The sequence below is a fragment of the Nannobrachium achirus genome (genome assembly GCF_963921795.1).
Source record: "Nannobrachium achirus genome assembly, chromosome: 9".
Lineage (NCBI taxonomy): Eukaryota > Metazoa > Chordata > Actinopteri > Myctophiformes > Myctophidae > Nannobrachium > Nannobrachium achirus.
The window spans coordinates 28,782,615-28,800,554 of NC_137818.1; the positions used below are offsets into that span (position 1 = coordinate 28,782,615).

Genomic DNA, 17,940 nt, shown 5'->3' on the forward strand with positions numbered 1-17,940 from the left:
TTCATTTGCATTATTGTAATACTTACTAATTGTTATTAAATTCATTCTAACGGCATATTCCTTCTCCTTCTCCTTAATTGAACATTCAAACGAGAACGTAGTTATGTGTTTGTCCTTAGGGCTTAATTGGTAACTCATTGCACATATTCTTTGGTTGAATAGACATCGAAAAGCTACACTACTATAGGTTGTAGCTAGGTAGCCTACCTGTCCTGCGGCCTCGGGAGCCTCAATTGATCGTGTCTCATTCTCTGCTGATTCTTCTGGCGGTCAGCTATGGAGTTAGATAGGATAGGCCTACTGCATTAGTGCAATGGTCAACATGGCTGCAGCTGACATATTGGTCCAATGAAATGTGGTCTTTCTTGTTACTTGCACCAGCAGATGGCGCAAGTACTGCATTTGGTGTTTCTGTATGTGGCGGTATCTGTCTGTCCAAACTGTATATTTCGTAACTAGCCAATCAAGAGGAACTCACGAATATGGAGCTACAAATGTGAAGAGCTAGTACACGACCCTAGACCATCCCCACCTTGTTTTAACATGGGTGGATTGTCAAGCTGAGCTAGGCTAACAGGATATAGCATCATATCATGCTCTGAGTATCTGACATCACTGTGATGTCACCTGTGACATCACATTCTGTCTGTCTATCTATCTATCTATCTATCTATCTATCTATAAATTAGCCAAATCTATGTCTGTGTGTCTGTAACACGTCATCATCCAATGGGAAAACCTGTGAAATAACATTTTGGCATATTCCGGGAACACACAAGTGAGAGGTAGCAGGCAAAACGTCAGTGTGTGACATAAATTAATGATAAGTCACAACCATAGAGTAGGCCTATACAGGCTGTAGGGCATACATGGGCAACTGGTGGCCCGGGGGCCACATGCGGCCCCCACCTTCACTTAATGCGGCCCACAGGTTAATATCGTAATACTGAATACGAACAGATTGCAAGATATCTCGATGAGAATAATCTGATTTACGAGTTCCAATCTGGATTCAGAAAATCCCATTCCACTGACACATGCCTTCTCTATTTGACTGACCAAATCAAACGCGAAGCGGATCAGGGCAAGTATAGTGGCATGGTCATGATGGACCTCCAGAAGGCATTTGACACCGTGGATCATGCTATTCTGATTGAGAAACTAAAAGCCATCGGTCTTGACAGCGCAGCAGTGAGCTGGATGCAATCTTACCTGGTGGGGAGGGAACAGGTGGTGGAGATTAACGGTACCCTGTCCCCCCCCCTCCCAGTAAGCTGTGGAGTTCCCCAAGGTAGCATACTGGGACCTCTGTTGTTCCTAATATACGTGAACGACATGGCATCTGCTTGCGACTGCAACCTGTTCCTGTTCGCGGATGACTCGGCTCTCCTAGTCTCGGGCAAGGACCACTTGCAGGTTGAAAAGACACTTAACTCTGAACTGAGTAAGTCTGCACATGGCTTAACGACAACAAATTATCAATTCACCTGGGCAAAACCGAGTCCATCCTCTTTGGATCAAATCATAACCTCAAAAAGGTAGAGAACTTCACAATCAAAGTGGGTGACAAGGTCATAACACGAAAAAACGAAATCTCCTACTTAGGATGTATCCTTGAAGCTAATCTTTCCAGCGAAAAGATGACTTCAAAAGTAATACAAAAAATCAACCAACGAACTCGTTTCCTACAGAGGATCGCCCCAATGGTCAACTTCAACACACTGAAGACCATAGCTGGTGCAATAATCCAGCCCCTCTTTGACTATGGAGTCCACGTATGGTATCGTGACGCCCCACAAGCCCTAAAAACTAAACTCCAAACAGCCCAAAATGTTGAATGCCTTACCGAAGGCCATAAAGGAGTGTGGATCACTAGCAGTAGCATCCTTTAAAATTGCCCTAAAAAACCACTTACAGGCAGCAGCCGTTCACAACTGGTAAAAACCTAGCCCAACCCTACCCTCCCTGCCCCTTCCTTGTATATACTGTACATACTGATTGTTTAGACCTACTGTTACCTGCCCCTTCCTTGTATATATTGTATATACTGTACTTACTGATTGTATAGACCTACTGTTTTCTTTTTTTCTTTACATATCTACTGCATAGTACTGTGTTCTATTTGTCTGTCATTCAATGTTATATGAGATACTTTAATGGTTTCCTGTTGAAATAAGCTTAGTCTTTTCATGGATCTCCTTTTAGTAGACCTTGTACCAGTGAACTGTACCGTCATGAATCTGTACATTTTCCTATGCAAACTTCTAATAAAGCCTTCAATCAATCAATCAAAAATATATCATTGATTTCAGTTGTTACAATTCAAAACATGACCTGCTTTAATTCCGTCAGTCTATAGTATACTAGTATTAAAATGTATTTTATTATGTCCGATGTATTCATAAAGTTAACATGACTATTATAACTAATAAATGCGTTTGAAATTAAATCAAAATGTTACATTTCAGGATTCCAATTAAGAAATAACAAAAAATAATTCAGGATTCCAATTCAAAAGAAGCAAAAATAGCCAATCTACAAGCTCAAAACGCATCACAGCGCGATGCGTTTTGAGCTTGTAGATCTGCTATTTTTGCTTCTATTGTATGAGATACTACCAGTAAGACTCCCTAATCGGGAGATAAGCGACCAACACAAATATCACAACCTCCACCTCTCACGTCATACGGGTAGCCATAGTTACACCTGGAATGTTGAATCTCCATATATGGAGATAACCTACGCATCACACAAAGTCTGACCTCACCAGCCCATACTTGGGCATGGACGACTTATATCTCCATATACGGAGATGGCCATATATGGAGATACGATGACATCACAGAGTCCACAGCTGATGATGTGGCGTGATGTCATACAATACACAAACAAGCCCTATATAAAGGGGCAATTCTCACCAGGGAAGAGAGCATTGCCTGGAATGTTGAATCTCCATATATGGAGATAACCTACGCATCACACAAAGTCTGACCTCACCAGCCCATACTTGGGCATGGATGACTTATATCTCCATATACGGAGATGGCCATATATGGAGATACGATGACATCACAGAGTCCACAGCTGATGATGTGGCGTGATGTCATACAATAAACAAACAAGCCCTATATACTGATGCGATACGATGACATCACAGAGTCCACAGCTGATGATGTGGCGTGATGTCATACAATAAACAAACAAGCCCTATATACTGATGCGGAGATATGAGCAGGGCAAAGGTGTGACGTGTGACGTGTGACCGACCGACCGACCGACCGACCGACCGACGGACGGACGGCCGGTGGAGGTTTTCATAGTAAACTGCTCCCTGACGGTCGCAAAAATGACAAAGTAGGACGTAGAAATATGCAATGTGGCCCTCTGGAGTGAAGGTGGAAATATAGTGGCCCTCGCCATCATCAAAGTTGCCCACCCCTGCTGTAGGGCCTATGATGCTGATTTCAAGCAGGCTAACTTTAGCTAACTTTTCTTAATAGCTAACAGTGCATGAATAAAGGGATTATTATTTAACACAGTAGAGGACAAAGTAAATGTCCACCAGAACAATAATGACACATTAAATTGTCTACCTGATATAAAAACGCTGATGTCCTCAGTCTCTTCTTTGCAGCCAGATTCTTCTATAAAAACAAAGCTCCATTTGAGTCTCTTTCTTGGCAGTGAACTTATAGGCCTACAACATGAACACAGATTTTTCTCACTTTAAATATCATCTAAAATGCTAAAATCACTTTAAATAGCATCTTTCATTGATCACGTTTTTTGTTTATGTTTTGCGTTCATTTCATTGCTAATCTGTTCTGTAACGTTGCATGGTGCATGAAGCTTGCGTGTCAGTACTTGCCTTAGTGACGTCATTTAATGCAACGTCATTATGACGTTGCAGAGGGAGCCTATATAAAAGGCGCAGCCGCAGGCAAGGCAATAAGTGACAAAGAAGATCAAACGTGCAGAGTTCCAGACTAGATCAACAACATTGCAGCCATGACAACAATGGTTCTCTCTGACGACCTACACAAATATCATGTTGACATGTCACTCAAAGAATTCAATGAGACATACAACTATCTAAAGGATGGAGACCAGCTAACGGATGTTGTTCTCAACGTTTCAGGTCGCATTCATGCCAAGAGGGCAGCCGGCGCAAAGTTGATATTCTATGACTTGCGAGGAGATGATGTCAAGCTGCAAGTTATGGCAAACTCAAGGAGCTACAAGTCTGTGGAGGAATTTGAAGAGATCAACAAGAAGCTACAACGTGGTGACACTGTCTGTGTCCGTGGTAACCCAGGTAAAACAATAATGGGAAAGCTGATCATCATTCCCATAGAGATTACTCTTGTAAGGAGGCGGTATAAGAGTAGAGGAAAAAAGGAAGAAGGGGAAGAAGAGGAAAAAATGTAAGGAAATTAGAAGAAAGCCCATATACAGAATGGGCATGCCTGTTTATGGGACTGGCCGACTTCCTAATAAACAGTCAGCCCCATATAAGGGCACAATTAAAAGGGGGCATGCCCATGGGAACATACATCTTATCTCTATACATGGGAAATAAAAGGGACACGGGTGAGATCTGGTTGTCGCTATGCCCATTGCCCATATGTCATGTGCATATATGGGGCTGACTGACTTCAAACTCAGTGCACGCATCAGGGATCTCCATATATGGGCATGAAGGGACAAGGACTGATAGATACCGATATCTCCATATATGGGCATAATAGGGACACAGATTGGTACTGGTAGGCTACTCTGTCAATAAAGCCCCCAACACTGATTCAGACATATTGGTCGGATTGGCAGTGCGACGAAGGTATGTAGGCTATAATTTAGCCATCCATGCCTAATGGCTAAATGGTACGCGCCTGGACCAGTAGGCCAGCGGGCGCCCCCCTTTTGCCCCTCTCTGACTGGCTACGGTTATACACGGCCGTAAACACAGACGGGCAGACAGACAGACACGGTTTCTGGAATTTAGGCTATAAATAGAAGATTATTTGAATTAAAATTTGTTTTTATTTATTTTTTACTCCCCAAGATAAAATATATTATATTGTATGTTTGGCAAAACAGCACCAAAAACAAATACAGAGCCCCAACTTGGAATTTAGGTTGATTTAATTAAAATGGTGTCATTGCTATAAAAAACTATAGCCCCAATTGTTTACAGCAAAAAGTAGGATGGTGATTAGATTAGTGCAGTGGACAATATAGACAGAAGTCACTAAATTAAGAATAGGCTACAGATTTTTCCCCAAAATCACGCAAATCTGTAGACCGTATCTCAACAGTCATGTGATCAACATGGATCTGTCCGATTTTCCAAAATGCCTCAACTCATCGTCCAATTTTGGTGAAATTGCGCACGCACATTCCCACTAGGCCGAGGAACAAATGCCACTTAAATTTTTTCGCTATAGGCCTAACAGGCCAATAAGTGTTTTTACCCACAACTCTAGCGATCAGTGTAAAACTTTGTATGCACACTCCCTAGAGGCCAAGGAAAAACCTTTGCCCTGTATTTTTCACATCTGCCTTTTACAGCACCAACAGGAGGCTGACTTATGTAAAACATCATTTTTTTATATTACTCCAGATTTTATCCAAAAATCACACAAATCAGTACACACATAGTATCTTTATAGTCATGTGATCAAGACGGATCTCTCTGATAGGCTATTTCATATTCCTTCCTAATTGGTTAACATTGGCTTCCAAAGTTTTCAGGATTGAGTTTTGAACAAAATGCCTGAAATCATGAAAGCAGCTTGTGATTTCAATGAAATTTTGCACGCACATTCCCACTAGGTCAAGGAACAAATGCCACCCTTTTCACATTGGCCTGATATTGTGCCACCAGCAGGTCGACCTTTGCAAAACACATTTTTGGAACAAAATGCCTCAAATCATGCATGCAGCGAAGAAAACATGGCACCCTTTTCACATTGGCCTAATATAGCGCCACCAGGAGGCAACAACCTACCTGACCTGCCAGAGACCTGTGCTCGGAAGAGCACTGCTTGAAGGTTTTCTAATGAGAATGTACTGTGTAAGAATGACAAGTAATACGCCACGCTGTATGGTCGGGGAGCGACCACCAGGTCTTGTGTCTGTGTGCACATCGTCCGTTACCTATCGTGTGGCGCGTTGCTGATTGCCCAAAGCTGGGGCGCTGTGTGTGTGTGTGTGTCCCTCGTTACCACTGATTACCCACAGCGAGGGCGCTACTAGCATGACACACTGATGGACGGACGGACAATCAGACAGAGTGCCCACAGCTGGGGCGGCAGGGCGCTACTAGTGTGACACTCACTGACGGACATGAGCTGCCAAGTTTCATAGTAACTGTGACCTGATGGTTGCAACTATTCAGATGCTAGGTTTCTCACCATACCTAGACAGAATGATGTAGGCCTACTACATCGAATATAAGAACTTCACTTATGGGTGCCCCTGTAACAAAATCTGTTCAAATGAGTTCCGTAGTTTGATATACGTCAATTTGGATACTTTCTACTGGCTTAGTTGTATAGCTTGCTGTTGCTTTAGCTACCTGTCCTTTTATTTTTATTAGTCATGTCATTTTCATTTATTAGATGTAGAATAATTATGACATTAAAAAAGACTTATACATAGACTACAACAAAGCCATTAATCCTGCCGTTTTAAAATTCTTTAATGTTTCAGTTGGTATAGGATTTGGAAGCATTGAGTCGAGACATGGTCAGCAGCCATACAAAACCAACTAATCGATGTCAACAGAGAAGAAAACTGAGATACAGACAATGCAAAAGAACTCAAAAGACAACTAAAGGTAAGGTCATGTCACAGTACACATTTCTAGCCGAACTGAACAGCATGCTTAAAATTACCCCACCCACCCACGATGCAAGCACTCACACACCTGCACTGCTGACACAAACACACATTCCATCTTTCTCCTCCTGCCTCTCCCTTCCTCATCCAAACCTTGATTAACCTCCTCTCCCAGTCAGTCACTCACACACAAGCACACACACACGCAAGCGCACACACACACACAGCTGTAGGACAGCCCTGGTAGGTATACAGTATAAGACACCTTTAAGTTGATCAAATAAAATAAAATGCATAGACAAATTAAGAAATGTTAAAAAACAAGTAAACATGAAAAGACAAATTTCTTTGTCATAGGCAGATGCTGACCAACCTAATGGCCATGATAATGTAGTACATTGCCATGATCGCTGAGGACATTCAGGTTATTGCCCAATAACATGGTATAACGGATGTTTACCCATATCAAATGATTTTTCCTCCTTTCCTAAAATGATTTAAAAGAGCAAGTAGCTTCCACAAATATCAGAATGTACAAGCGATGGTCATTGTGGTGAGGCTTTTAAGATCTTACATAAGATCCACTTAAATCAACATTGTAAACCACAAGGCAGACATGCTTGGCTTCAAAACATTAAGTTACAATTACTTAAGTTATACAAGTTAACAAAATGTACTTAAAACACATTAAATATTGAGCATGTCACTAGAAAAAACAAGTTGGGTTTTTAACAAACAAAAATATTAAATGGAGTATTCCAGTCGAGTCAATTTAACACAGAACAGATACATTTAGTTTTGAGCACACAGATTACTGAAGGAAAAACGGTTGCCAGAACACTGCCTTTTCCCTTACGAGGTTGTTGCACAGAACCAAACATAACATCCTTGTGCTAAATGTTAAGTTGTATTTTTTGTTTTTGCAAAAAAAATCCATTGAAAACACACGATTTACAATAAAGTTTGAGTTAGCACATACCGGTAGTTCTTAGGTTTGGCCCAATGTTTTGAGCTCTGTTGAGCTAATTAGCGTTAGTAAAGGCTTACTTTAGTGTGAAATCAAGAGCAACCTTTTTTTCTATAATGCTGAATGGTTTTCTCATACTGTATGTAGGCTTTAAAATTATAATTTCTTCCTAGTTCATGGTATGTTTCAGGGATTGGGAATCAATTCAATAAGTAATAAATTAGATCTACAGTTTTCACTCATTAAAACACCTTTCATAACCATGTTAAATTTATCTTACAGATAAAAAAAAAAGAATACAATTGGCACAATCAAATCATTATTCTATTGTCCCTGGTGTCTGTACAATAAAAATAAAAAAAGGCTATACATCTCACAATAACCCAAAAACCTTATTTGCTTGGGGAGAGAATGTGAACACCTGTGCTTAATGTTTCTGTATGTATGCTAGTGTATTTAATTCTTATGCTTTTCCCTCTGGAGGAAAGCAGAGTTGCACTTTCAACAGTTGAAATAAAAATAAAATAAAATAAAATACAAATCAAGCAGCATAGAGCAAATGAATGTGACAGAATTTGAAAGCCATTAATTTGAAAGCCATTAAACACAACAGTGGACAAAAATAAAAATAAAATCAGCTCTGCGAAGTAAGCACAATAGAGGGGGGAAGAAAACGAACAAAAAGAGAGAAAAAAAAAACTCTTCCCACAAGCTTGTCAATCAAAACACTCACCACAATCCATGACCACAAAAAATATGTTTCTCTTTACTTGACCAAAACAGTTGCTTGTGGGTCAAATTTACCAAGTGACCAAAACAGAGAATATAACACTGTCTAAATGACTCCCCCCACCCCTTTGTAACATAAAAATAAAACTAAGCAAAACAAAAAGTAACCCAAAACATTGTACAAATTCATCCACACAATTTGCGAGTATTTTCATACTGCCTTGTTACCCAAGGCTCCAACCCATGGTAGACCACTTGAGTGCATCCCAGGAAATGCTGTGCCAGCATTTATGAGGAGGAGCAGGGAAGGAAGAGGTTTGGGGGAGAGCAAGGTGACCCCTCTGCTGTCTCTTCCCTCTCCCTCTTCCATCCGGTTCAGGTGCCCCTCCTCTCCTGAGCTCAACAGTGTTGTACTTGTGGAGTTTGGGTTGTCGCGGCCCACCGGTGGGGTTTGGAGGGGTGGTGGCGGCGGTGGGGCACATGGTCACTGCCGCCGGTCCTCTGTTTCCGACCGTGAGAATGCCATCACCACATCTTCTGCACCTGAAAGCCCAAAGCAGAACATCAGAGGAGACCCTTTGCAAAAGCCACATGAACCCTAGCATTCCTTTTCTGGGCATTTTACAGTAGACAAGTATTCAACGAAAATAGCAGATCTTTGGCGTAGAGGGAAAAACTTTGTGTGTGTGTGTGTGTGTGTGTGTGTGTGTGTGTGTGAGAGAGAGTGTGAGTGTGCCTGACCTGAACAACAGCGCCCCTCCCTTAACATGTGTGGTCAGAAAAGTACTGCAGGCTACATACAGACAGACACGGACGGACGCATACCCACACACACGGCCACGTATAGGAGACGGTGTGACCACCGCTCAAAAAGGAGGGGGGCCAACTAAAGAGACCCGGGGGACCCAGGTCAACTAAGTATATAGGGTTTAGGTTTTTAATGAGTACAATCGCTGTTCTAACACCCAATACGTTCTTCTAGATCTGCAGATGAATTATCGGAGACATCAAAGAAGGCTGTGAAACACAGTAGAAACTTGTTTGTCGAAAGTGTTAAGGTTGTCAGGGAATGGAAGTTGTCTGGGAGGCAGATATCAATTATTACCAAAGCTTATTCTTAATATGAACCACATCTGCTATCTCAAAAGCCTGAAATGCTGTCTTTTTCGTTTCACTTTGTGTGAAACGTTTGTGTTTACATAGAGTAAATGACATCACAGACAGAACAGCCCATACAAAGAGATATGCATGTGTCGTGCACCTCTCACTTCGCACTGGTGTGATTTTTAAAGACAAACTCATTATTGTAGAAAGTAACAAAGAAAGAAAAAAGAAAACTCACACCCAGTGTGAAGTGAGCGGTGCCTTTGAGAATACTAATGTATGATGTAATTGTCGTGGTGTCATAGTCTGCAAAGCAGATGTGTGTGCTTTGATAATAATACTAGTAGTGCATGTTATTTTGATTTGTTTTTCTTCAAAGTCATTTAGATAACATGTTTTTTAGATAGATGATTGGTTTGATATTCACCTGGTATCCTAGTTTCTTTGAAGCACTACAGTGTACTCTTTGGACTCTACTTACAGTATGTGACTATTTAGTAGCACCCTGTTGTTTGTTAAAAAAGGCTTCATGCCATTTACTCAGATTTTGCATTTGTCACTCCGGATAAGAGAGTCAATTGTAAATTGATAGCGATGCTACGTAAGGTCATCTATAATCCACTGAATTATCAAATTACACTAGTAGGCATGCGGCAATGGGAAAAGCACCACTGTAAACCTTGCCTGCAATTATGGTTCTGTGAATCATATCTTAATAACCTTTACACCAAAGATATAGGCAATCACGAACCATCAAAGAGTCAAGCTTTAGCTGCCACAAAAAAACAACACTATACTACAATACGTCTCTTATGTCCACAGGTAATTTCATCTATTGCTGTTCACCTGTGGCGCAAACCCATCACCTATCTTCACGAAGCCCAAAAGGCAGATAAATCACACTGAGCCCTGTTGTCAACAGCATCCTGTTCAGTCCAGATAACACTTAAATCTGAGGACTCGTAACGATTCAATTTCCACTGTGTTTTCCAACAACAGCCTGTGGGAGGCCCAAGGTACCCACAGCGAGCCATTAATGAAAACCTAAATAAGCTAAACATCATCCGGCGGTTGGACAATCCTTTTGGCAGCAGTTAATGATAAACATTCTGTATGTTTACATCAATTAAATTGGGCTCATACAGAACTGCCATGACTATTTGTGACAGTATAGTACAGTAACCAGTAGAAAAAGTTAAATCATCTTCACCATGGAGAAGTCTGGTGGCTCAACCAAGTAATGCTCAGTGTAACCACAACATCCTGGTTTGCCAGTCTCAATTTATCAGAACTGCCTTGATAATTATAGAAAAACGTTACGTACGGTACAGCAGCTACAATTTAAACGTTTTAAACTGTATAAGATCTAGTCTTCCAATGGATTCTTTAACATTTTACAAAAAGCCTGTCAACCAATAAATAGTCTTCCACAGTAAGCCTAATTAATCAACAGAATTGTATTTTTATTTTTATAGATGGCCCAGAGAACAGTTAATCAGGATGGATGCCGCTAGAATGTGTTTAACCCATTACTGCATGGGATCCGGATGAATCTACGAGCACATTTCTTTATCTGGCAGCTGTCTGGCCCCTCTTCCTTCCAGCCAACCTGGTTGAGCCAATCATAATTGTTCATCTAATATGGGGCAGGCTCAACGATCAAAAATGAATCATGGTTCTGCCATTTCATTGCCCATTTCCCACTTAAAATGTTTTCAGAAACATTAGCGCACCGTTTGTTTATGACCAGAGACAAAACCAAGCACCACCTAGAATGCATTCATTAAAGCAAATTGCAGTAAGCACTGTGAATTGGTCTTGAATTATTCCAGAAAATTGCCTGTAAATTGTTGGCCTTCTCCTCCAACCCTTTACCATCTTAAGAATCGCGATAAGTAAAACGACAGCAGTGTTCCAACAGCCTACTCTCAATCTCGCCACTATAATGTGCTATCATGACGCAAATATCATCACTGACACCTTTTGAGAAGGATAAAAAGCACATAATGGCACATCTCGCTATAAAAAGCCTCTCCATTCCACTGCTCCAAACAGCTTGTTAGATTTAATTATTGTGGAGAAATGAAAGTAGGCCAGCCTGGAACCATGTGCTTCCACATGTATTTGGCACAAAGGGCGGACCCTCCTCATAAGACCGCAGAGACCTTCAGATCAGGCATTCCCTTTCCACTTGGTCATTTCTATAGGGGAGATTAATTAGGATGTTTCTGAGGTGCATTCAGGTCGGCGTACGCCTGATAAGAGCAGGGGATATAAAAGAGGAGGGGGGTAGCTTTTAATATGGACTTGTAGTTCCTTTCAAGTTCTCTGTCCCCGACTCCCCAGAGATCTCATTGCGCTACCAAATTTGGAAGAGACAAATAAGATACATATAGGCAATGGCAATTAACAGAAAACTAAACACAGGGATAGGCTTGACTAACAAAATAATAATAATAAAAAAAATCACTTTTGTACTAGAGTCATGCCTATACCTCGCCTTGCTAAACACATAAGACTTAAAGGCCGTTCACACCGAGGACTGTTGGAAAAGTTTGGTTAATATTATTGTACCAATTTTGTCTTAAGGTCAAACTACTGCACATGACAGATCATTTATTAATTATGCTGTTTGTCCCTCTATGTTCCAACACAAAACCCTATTATTCTAACATTGTTATGCACGTGATGAGATATGCTCCACTGCAGGTCTGTACAAAGGATGTTGACCAGAGAAATGATATCTCAATAATGTCATAATGCCCAGGACACTGGATAACACATTGGCATTGTCCTTCTGGCTACTGGGCCAAGAAACAAAAACATCTGATATCCACTGTTATGTTATAATTGTCCAATCAGAATGTGACTAATGTATTCTGTAACTCCATATATCTGTAAAATTATGTTTTGTATAGGCAGAAGGCACTATGGGTGAATTGCTGTACTGTACGTTGGAACTATTCTTTCAATACAACTAAGAGAAAAACGGACGTACACTGGTGTGGTCTCCTTTCTTGTGTGGGAGTAATCTTTAATCATTTTTGGGGATAAAAATATTTCACTATAACGTTTTAAAAATAAATCTAAGTCAAGTGGATGGCAGAGTTCAACTATTACAAAAATACAATAGTGAACGATATAGTTCTAGTTATCATGGTCGGTGTGAACGGACCATTACACAACAGAACCACCAAGTAATCTCTCTGAGCTGTTGCTTAGCGACCAATACAAATCTGATCGCATCACTGACCAGCTGGTCATCTCAACCTATGAGCAAACTACAGCTGAATCCATCTCATTCTCCTTTAATATTTTTCTCCTCTTTTCTCCCAATTGAGTCGATATGCCACTTCTCAATTTTCCCCACATCTACTCCCCCGTCACTGCCCTACAGTTGGTCTGTGGGAGTGTGTAGTACAGTGGTTTCACACTTTTTGTGCCCAAAGCACACCTAAAGTCAAGTCAAAATCTCAAGACACACCTACGCCGTCTTGTAGCTATTTAAAATAAATATTTACAATTAAATTAAAATGCTAAATGTTCCAACTGCCCAACACAGGGATGTCGGGTTGAAAGTAGATAAAATGTAAAACATTTTAAGGGTATAGAAATGTGCCGCTGTATTGAGAAATGAGTGTGCACAAAGGCACATCACCTGGGAACCTCTGAGGTAGACAACCACCTGTCTCCACAATACAGGTGAAGTCGCCAGTGAGGAGTTTCACTGGGAGGGCGTTAACGCATGCAGAGTCACAAACTATGCTCCCCATTTCCACTACCGGTTACCAGCTTCCCTACTGCAAACATGGCTCGAGGCATCTTTACTTGAGGAACCCCCGTCTCCACGGTGGTGAGCAGGAACTTTACCCCAAAGCCACCCGAATCTTTATTGTGGGCTCGCCTAAAGGCGAGCACACTTTAGATATTGTCATTATTTATTTATTTATTTATTTATATACTATATCAAGTTTTCCTCAATACTTTGGCACCTTTCTACTCCTACATACTTAATGAGAAAATGAAAATAAAAACATCAATGTGTTCAGCTTACAGTGGCGACGTGTGCTATTACTTTATACAGCAATCGGCCAAATGGTGGCGCTGTAGGAAGCCTTCGAAAGTGCGATCTTTGAACAGGTATAGCTCATGCTGTGTTATACATACAGCCATGAAACCTGTATACACTTATGCGTCTCCTCATGCCGAACAACTTTTACCCTCTAACTTTTGACCTCTGACCTTTAGGTCTCCCACAATTCGGAATTATATGAAAAACAGTAAAAATCTATCTCCTCCTGGGTTTTTTTTGTTACGCGCACAAAACTTTTTTCACATGAACTTTGGACCAATACGGTCAGATTTATCTCGGTGGATTTCTTTTAAAGTGAAATATAATTTTTTAATAATTCAATATATATTGCGGTTTTATGCAAATTATTCTTCGGCCTCTAAATCATACATGCAAAGTTACACGTTCATGGCATTTGGCAAAGATGTGGAGGGTTAGTCAAAGTATCACTGAAACCAATTTTATTCCAATCGGCCAAAGGGGGGCGCTATACGAAGCGTCTGAAAATTCAAACTTCAAACGGGCATAAGTCATGACTCGTTTCGTTTGAAGACATGCAACTTGTTACACGCGTGCTTTGACTCAAGCGGAAGACATCTGTGTCGTTGTTAAGTAAGCTCCGCCCTTCGATTTTCCGCCACTTTGAGCAGTTTGTAAAACGCGTAAACCCGCTTTTATTCTGGAATTTTCGCGTCACATGCACAAAACTTTTTTTACGTGAACTTTGGACCGATATCTAAAGATCTGTCAGATCGGATTTCTTTAACATTGAAACATGCTTTTTTAAATAATTCAAACAATATTGCATTTTTATGCAAATTATTCTTCTGCCTCTAAAACATACAAGCAAAGTCACATTTTCATGACAAAATAGTGTAGAGGGTTAGTTCAAATATCACTGAAACCAATCTTACCCCAATTGGCCAAAGGGGGGCGCTATATAATTTTGAGCAGTTTGTAAAACGCTTAAACCCGTTTTTATTCTAGGATTTTTTTTTTGCAATTTGCATGAAACATTCTACACGCAATCTAAGGACCTTTATCTAACATGCCTATGAAGTGCACACAAAAAAATTATAAAATAATAATAATAAATATAGCTGCAAGCAGCGATAAAGTGTCCAAAGCCAAAAACACCTCAAATCATGAACACAGCCTGGGATGTGCGTGAAATCTTGCAAGCACATTCCCAATAGGTCAAGGAACAGATACCAACCTTCTCACATTGGCCTGTTATAGCGCCACCAGCGGGTCAACTTTTGCACAACACATTTTTGGAACAAAATGGACCAATCTTTGACGTCAGTAACGTCAAAGAGAGCACTGCCTGCGATCTTGACATTTTGTGCTTTTATAGCCATTGTTTTCCGGCTTGAAGCGAGCCCACAATTGTTTCGAAGGAACAATATTTTTCTAGTTTATTATGCTCCACACAATGGAACAATCTTCACAGGACTCTTTGGAACGGGTTCGATTGGTCTCTCTTGAATATCGATAGAGGCATTTAGGGTGCTTCTTGAGCCCACTCTACATAGTGACTGCACCTGTTTAATGTCACCCTATATTTGTTTGTATCTGTGACGTTGTAAAGTGGTTCAAATGTTTGTTATTGTTTTTCAAATTATGTATTGTGTTTTATATGCTGTGATCAGGGCGTCCTTAAGAGCTTGCTCTCAATGGACGTCCCTGAATAAACAAAGGTAAAAGAAATAACTACTCATTAGGCAGCTGGTATTTCATCCGATATGAAAAATAAATCGGTACTTTAGTCTAAATTGTGTTATCATTCAATACTCCAAATATCTGTCCACAATGGAAAGTCACCAGGACTTATCCTTTTAGCTTTAATGTCTTAATGTAACAAGTGCTGTTTACATTTCTGACATATAAAGTATTCAATCAATCTAGGAAATGAAAGGGAAATGAATACATTTAAATGAGAAAAATAATAATAGCAAATACCCTCCTGTCGTGAATGACACATACAGAGGTAGAAGGAGAGATAAGGCATGGCATTGGTTACGCACCAGATCTGAACCCAGGACATACTCTCTCAGTGCATGTCCTCAGCTCACCAAGCACAAGAACATGATCACTGATGAAATGTTTACAAACTCACAGACCAACCAAGTATGTCTACAGAGTCTCTTGGGTCTAAAAACACTTAATATATTACTGGTGTAAGCAGGAAACAAAACAAAGCTACTTAGACAGTAGGTCAAAAGTCTGTAAACAAGACAATAAAACCTCTTGAGATAAGGAAACATGAGTTGTTTATCGAATTAACAGAAAGGGATTTCATTTCAAGCTGCATGGCTAAAGCATAGTTATATTTAATAATATCGGTATTGCCCCAGAAGGAGCAGCCAAATGTCATGTAATGACTCCTGTGTTAAGTGCAGTGCAGTTATTAGTTAAAGCAGCAACAGCATTTGAGGTCACAATCTGTGCAGGGTCAGCTGAGAGGATAAAGGAGTGGACTCCCCCTCATAGAAAACAATAGCGGGCGGGTTAGGAAACACTATTCGTGCACGGGGTGTGCATGTGGCCTGGCTTCCAAGTCGACTTTAAAACACGGTGGCTTTACTTATACGCAGTGTCTCTCTAAGCTCAAGCTCAGTATGTCCCAGGCAGCCATAGTGGCTCACATTTAATTTCATATGAAATATATTGATTTGTACTTGACTTCATGCTTTGTTTCCCTCATGGGCCTCACTGAAAAGGAGGTAGATTAGGCTAGTCAGGGGTGCAATTTTATGAGGAAAATGCAAAAAATTGCCTAAGTGGGGTATTCACTGATCCAAATCTGACACAAAAATAAGTTACCTCCCTAAAATAGCAAATATGGGAAGTGGATCCTAGAATCCACAACCATGTCATCTTGTTGTTTCTGGTTTCTGCTGATGAGGGATCCTGATCCATCTTTTTTGTACAGACCCAACTTCATAGGACTATAGAAAGCCTAATTAATTAAAAAATATGCTCCTGCAAGTTCCAATAATACGGTAATATAACTATTATTAACTAGTAAGACGCCTCAGGGCGACATGCGACCTCGCCCTAAAGGGCAAGATCGCGCCAATTCTTGACCATCTGGCCAGTGATATACGTATACCGGTTACCCCTATATGGAGATCCCTGCATGATAGTCAACAATGTGATGTCAGAACATGCCCATATCTGGGTATTACCAAATATGGGCATTCCCAGATACCTTGATATTGATGACATCGGGACAGGGATCTCCATATATGGGCATAAAACGGACAAGGATGTAATTCATTTGCATGTGTGATCTGGGAATGCCCATATATGGGCACGTTCTGAGTTCTGACATCACATGGTTGACTATATATGGGCATAAAATATATGGGCATAAAAGGGACATCAAGCCAGATCATGATGTCAGAGCGACAAACCCATAGAACCATACACAAACCCATAGACTGTAAAAATGTGTACTAACTGACTGACGGACGGACGGACGGACGGACGGACGGACAAACAAGCTGTGACATTTCTCATGGTATACTGCGCCCTTCAGTCACAAAAAATGTTTAAAGCTGAATTAATTCAAATGAGGCCATGAATCTCCATCAAACCAAGGGTAAACAGTAAACACAGTGTTGGAGTACAGGACTTCCACGTGCCTGTTAAAGCCTTGGGTTTAAAGGATAACAAACGAGTATACCCAAAGATCTCTACTGTGAACTTGTAGGATTTATTTTCATAATGAAAACAATCCTATGGCACCAGAGGGGTGAGTGTTATGTGACACCCCCGTCCCTACTCCCTTTCCATTTGTGTACAGTATGTCCCATATTTTGGAACCAAGAACATTTTAAAGAAGGAAATTGCAATTCAGCACATGGGGTCAGGCAGCCAAAAATGAAAAATGACGCAGGCACTGCAGAACTCAGATTTAGGCAAGGATAACAAAATGAATAATGTCCGATCAATAAGACTTTACCCCAGCCGAGAAGCTGAACAAAGACCAGGCCCCCTCCTTTGTGTCACACAGCTCTCACTATAAAAGCCATGGTTTAAGGATTGTGTGATACAGGGGTTGTAAGACAGACAAAAGGAAACAAGATAGCGTATTGATTGTGTGTGTGTGCAATGTGAATCGAGAGAGAAGCAATATATGTTTGGTGGAATGAGACAGAGGAGAGATTGGAATATCACACCCTGGCTATGTAATTACCTCTGCAGCCTGCCTCCAGGCCCC

At 40.7% G+C, this 17,940-nt stretch overlaps 1 protein-coding gene across 1 annotated transcript in view; it reads right to left on the reverse strand.

The window, feature by feature from the left end:
• Positions 1-6,744: 6,744 nt before the first annotated feature.
• Positions 6,745-17,940, reverse strand: part of ctnnbip1 (catenin, beta interacting protein 1) — a 32,123-nt gene continuing 20,927 nt past the window's right edge. Inside the window, exon 4 of the mRNA XM_080733109.1 lies at positions 6,745-9,079. Coding sequence (XP_080589235.1) covers positions 9,021-9,079 — 59 coding nt within the window. The 3' untranslated portion in view covers positions 6,745-9,020. The remainder of the gene's footprint in view (positions 9,080-17,940) is intronic.